The sequence below is a fragment of the Mesitornis unicolor genome, unplaced genomic scaffold (assembly GCF_000695765.1).
Source record: "Mesitornis unicolor isolate BGI_N332 unplaced genomic scaffold, ASM69576v1 scaffold12452, whole genome shotgun sequence".
Taxonomy (NCBI): Eukaryota; Metazoa; Chordata; class Aves; order Mesitornithiformes; family Mesitornithidae; genus Mesitornis; species Mesitornis unicolor.
This window is the reverse complement of record NW_010168557.1, coordinates 14,042-18,594: the sequence shown is the minus strand read 5'-3', so window position 1 is coordinate 18,594 and position 4,553 is coordinate 14,042. Positions and strand designations below refer to the sequence as shown.

The 4,553-nt window shown below is 51.4% G+C and overlaps 1 protein-coding gene across 1 annotated transcript; it reads left to right on the top strand.

Moving 5' to 3' along the window:
* Window positions 1-317: 317 nt before the first annotated feature.
* Window positions 318-3,494, top strand: AK4 (adenylate kinase 4; the record flags this gene model as incomplete). Its single annotated transcript, XM_010179052.1, has 4 exons — window positions 318-437; window positions 1,797-1,969; window positions 2,657-2,775; window positions 3,380-3,494. Coding segments are annotated over 4 exons (527 nt in total), but the record flags the coding sequence as incomplete, so codon positions are not given.
* Between the last annotated feature and the right edge of the window lie 1,059 nt (window positions 3,495-4,553).

Below are 4,553 nucleotides of genomic sequence, written 5' to 3'. Positions count from 1 at the left end.
CTTCAGCTGTGGTTTAACCAACAGGTTGAGGTTTGGATTTCGCATGAGCTCACTGGTGATGCCTGTTTACTGCTGCATTTTGCATTGAAATAATGAATTTGCATCTCTTCAGATCATTTATAAATGCTGATGCCAGTGTTTCCTGACAATGGTTGTACATGGAGAGCACATAGGAGCAGCAGCTATGAGCAGAAGGCTGCTGCTGAAATGGATGAGCGGTTTGGGAGGATGGGCAGAATTTGAGGGGGAGTGATATTTTTCAAGCGGAAATGTCATGCTTTTTTAAAAATTTTCTTTCTCTTTTCTCTCTCTCACAGAAATGGGAGTCTTGGCAAAGCAGTACCTTGAGTGCGGCCTCCTGGTGCCAGACCACGTCATCACGCGCGTGATGATGGCGGAGCTGGAGAAGCGGCGGGACCAGCACTGGCTCCTTGATGGTGAGCAAGATGCCCGCAGCCCCTCCGGACAGGAAAATCCCCCCTCTCTTTAAATTATTGTTATTTATTTTTATTGTTATTTTGCTGCTGAGGATTTGCCCAGGAGCGGTGAAGCTGCATCGCTGCCAGTGGAGCTGGCAAGTACCAATGGTGCCATCTGTACTAGAGGGTGGTAGACGTGGGCTTCTTCCCATGTGACCCTGGTGGCCCCAGAGGAGGGGTGGCTTCTGCTGGCTCTTGGGGTCTAGCCAAGCTCTTCTCACCCCAGCTGGCACTGAGGACCCAGCAGCATTGGCGCTGGCGGGGTCCAGCAGTGTCACCCCACCGGGCTCGCAGGGAGGACATCAGAGACCTCAAGCCCCGTAGGACCAGGCTGCCTTGAACATGCCCATCAATCCTCACTATTAAAATTTCACTGTTCTTGAAATAATATTTTTTTTACAATAATGCCTTTTAATTTATGAAGGAACATGACGATTAACAGATACATATTTTGTTGTATTAAAACTCTGGCCTTTCAGTATGTTGATGGGGGTTTGCATTGACGCAGATGTGGGTTTTTGCAGCTCGGGACATTGATTTATCATGGCAGCCACACACTGTTGCATTCCTCTTAATTTTGGGGGAGTTCATCTGCCTGGGGGTGTGAGCGGTGGCTGCAGTCAGAGCCCCCATCCAGCAGTACCATGACCAGGAGCTGATTTATTTCCAGGGATCCCTTTCATAATGTAATTAACAGATAATGATGCTCCGCTTGGGAAAAGCCTGGGAGGTCTCAGAGGGTGTAAAAAGAGTTTAGAGAAATGAAAAAAGGAGGTTGTCAGCAGAAAAGACTGGGGATGGGACCAGCTTGGAGTTACCCCTGGGGGTGGTCCAGCAGTGAGAGTGGATGCTCCAGCTCACTGGCTTTTCCAAACAAAAGATATTGTCTGGTACAGGGGTTTCCGAGAGCTGGATAATGTGCAAACCATTTTATCATGGTATCCTTGATGTCCTCCATGTAAACCAGCAGTGTGTTACTCATCTATACACAGCATTTTATTTCCTTCAGGCTTTGCTTCCTAATTCCAGCATTTATCAGCATTTTGCTGCTGCCTGTGCCCCTTCCCTTGCCTCCAGCCCCTGCATGGGGACACCAGCCCTGCGTCAGACACGACTTTGCAGGGAAACACGAGCCCGCGATGCCCTGTGTGCTGTATTTTGGGAGCCGGTGCTGCAGGAGCTATTTTTTCCTGTAGCCATATGGTGGCTGCCTGTCTTTCTCACCACTTGCGCTACGGCACGGTGGTTTTGCCGCTGTGGTGGTGGCTCCGTTGCTGCCTCTTGTGACAGCCCCTTTCCGTGGCGATGCCCACGCAGGTTTCCCTCGGACTCTGGGGCAGGCGGAGGCGCTGGACAGGATCTGCGAGCTGGACCTGGTGATCAGTTTGAATATCCCCTTCGAGACGTTGAAGGACCGCCTGAGCGCCCGCTGGGTGCACCCCGCCAGCGGGAGGGTGTACAACATGGATTTCAACCCCCCCCACATCCAGGTAAGAGCCTCCGGTGCCACCTGGGAGCCATTCACAGAGGGAAAAGATGGGAGAAACCTTTATCTGTGTGAGCTGGGGTCGTAAAGAAGCATCAGGGAAGAAATCCCAGGTTGTAAGCACTGAGCTCCAGAGGGCTTTGCCTGAAGGACTTGTGCTAAATCATGGACTCACTGAGGTTGGAAAAGCCCTCTAAAATCACCAAGTCCAGCCATCAACCTAACCCCACCATGACCACCAAACCATGTCCCCAGGCGCCACGTCCACACAGTTTGTGCACCCCTCCAAGGCTGGCGACTCCACCACTGCTCTGGGCAGCCCCTTCCAGTGCTTGACCACTCTTTCAGTGAAGAAATTTCCTCTCAGATCGAATCTCACCCTGCCCTGGCACAACTTGAGGCCATTTCCTCTCATCCCATCGCTTGTTCCTGGGGACCAGAGACCGACCACTCCCCCTCTACCCCCTCCTTTCAGGAGCTGTAGAGGGGATAAGGTCTCCCCTCACCTCCTCTTCTCCAGGCTGAACTCCCCCAGTTAATTATAGTTAGGAAAATGGGATTTCTCTTAAATGCTGTCCAAGGATGCTGGATGGACACAGAGCAGGCCAAGGCATTTGGCAGTGGTTGTGTGATGGGGAGCAGGTGAGGGGCGGGTGGTGGTGTCCCCGTGATGGCGTTTGGCTCCCCACAGGGCGTCGATGACCTGACGGGAGAGCCGCTGGTCCAGCGCCAGGACGACAGACCCGAGGCTGTCGCTGCCCGGCTCCGAAAATACAAAGATGCTGCAAAGCCGGTGATAGAGCTCTACAAGTGAGTGGGACCACAGCATGCCCGTGGAAACCAGCACCAGTGCCATTTCCACCAACCAGTCCCATATCCCCATCCCATCAGCTCACAGCCCCTGATAGATTTTGGGGGACTGATTGCTGCGCTCAGCAGCACAAAGCCCAGCCCTTTGTTGCAACCAAGCCCTGGCCCTGTTTGGAGGGAGGAGGCTGATGTGAGGATGTTCACCGCTCCTGTTTGTCTTCGGCTTTGCCGATGCCGGCCGTGGAAGGGATTTTTTGCCTGCGGCAGATTGCGCTTGCAAATGCTTTCTACTCCCAGTTTCACTTTGGAGGGTGGAAAACCTCCTTGCTTTGCAGAGGTGCTAAAAACTCCAGCACAAGAGATGGAGAAGCTCTTGAGATGCCTCAGACCCTGCCCATGCAAAGCTGAGCAAACTGAGGGTCTGCAGGTGGTGGGGACAGTGGCTTTGCAGAGAGCAGCTCTCCCCCTACATGCCCCTTCCTATCTCACCTCAAATAAACCCAAATCTGGGCAGATGCAGGGCAGGACATGCTGTGGGGTCACCCTGCAAAAAGAATCAGAGCAGGATAAATACCCCTGCCTTCTCCTTCCGTCTCTCTTCCAGGAGTAGGGGCATCCTTCACTCCTTTTCGGGGACAGAGACCAACAAGATCTGGCCCTATGTGTACGCCCTGCTTTCCAGCAAGATCCCGCCCATCCTCTCGGATGAGGAGAACTGAACGCCTTGTGTCCAGGAACCCAAGTTAATTCAGTGACGGATTTGGGCTGGGACTGTGTGGTGGGGTGGTATCTAAAATCCCTTCCCCGGGTGAGTGGGGTGACATTGATGGATACGCTGTTATAGCCAGCATCAGGGTGAAAAGATCTTTGCTTATAAGGTCAAATCTGCTAGAATAGGGGTTTTCTTTTCCTCTTTTGAGGCTACAAAGAATTAGGGACCAGGTACACCCACAGATCAGTGGTGCAAAGCTGGGTAATGATCATATTGGGTTTACATGGCTTGCCATGATGGCCCTGCCACCCCATCAAACCCCAGATTGAGCCCTCAACGTGCCATCCTGTAGCTCCACAGCACTGTTGACTGCAGATTACCCTCTGGGTTGGTTTTTTTTGAACATAGAAATTATTTTCTATTAAATGTATTTCTCAGAGAAATAAGGCTTTAAAAAGCAAGATTTAGCCCAGTGGGAATTGGTGAGCAACGTGGAAAACATTTGTGCTACGAAGCTCAGAAACACGAAGGTCACATTTCCAGCATTAATACACCCAAAAGAAAGAAAACATTGGAGGTAAAACACACACTCATGCTTCTTCCATCGAGAGAGACGAAACCCCTGATTTAAAAAGCTGCTGTACAGTCTCGTGTTGCTGAGATGCTGTGACACCTTTGGGCTTACCTTGTTTATAGCTTTTAATATTCCAAGATACTGTCATGGTCCAAGAGTTTCTCCCAAAGTTTTATGATAATACGTGCTTCACTTTTAGGGAGAAACCAACTCATTCCATTTTCCGTGCTGCCTTTCTCCCTGTGGTCCCCTGGAGATGGGGTGCTCCACTGCAGCAGCCTCAGTCCCGTCCCCAAAACTCCTAGGAGGGATGAGAGCCCTTGGGCCACTGAGGGCTGCACCCACCATTTCCCCCAGATTTTCAGCGTTTTCTGAGTATGCTGCTCCTCTTCTCCAGCTTTTTGGCCACATGGAGCAGCTTTTCTTGACTGGAAGTACTGGACCCCGCTTTGGTAGCAGGATACAGTACCTAAGCCATGGAGATGTTTTTTG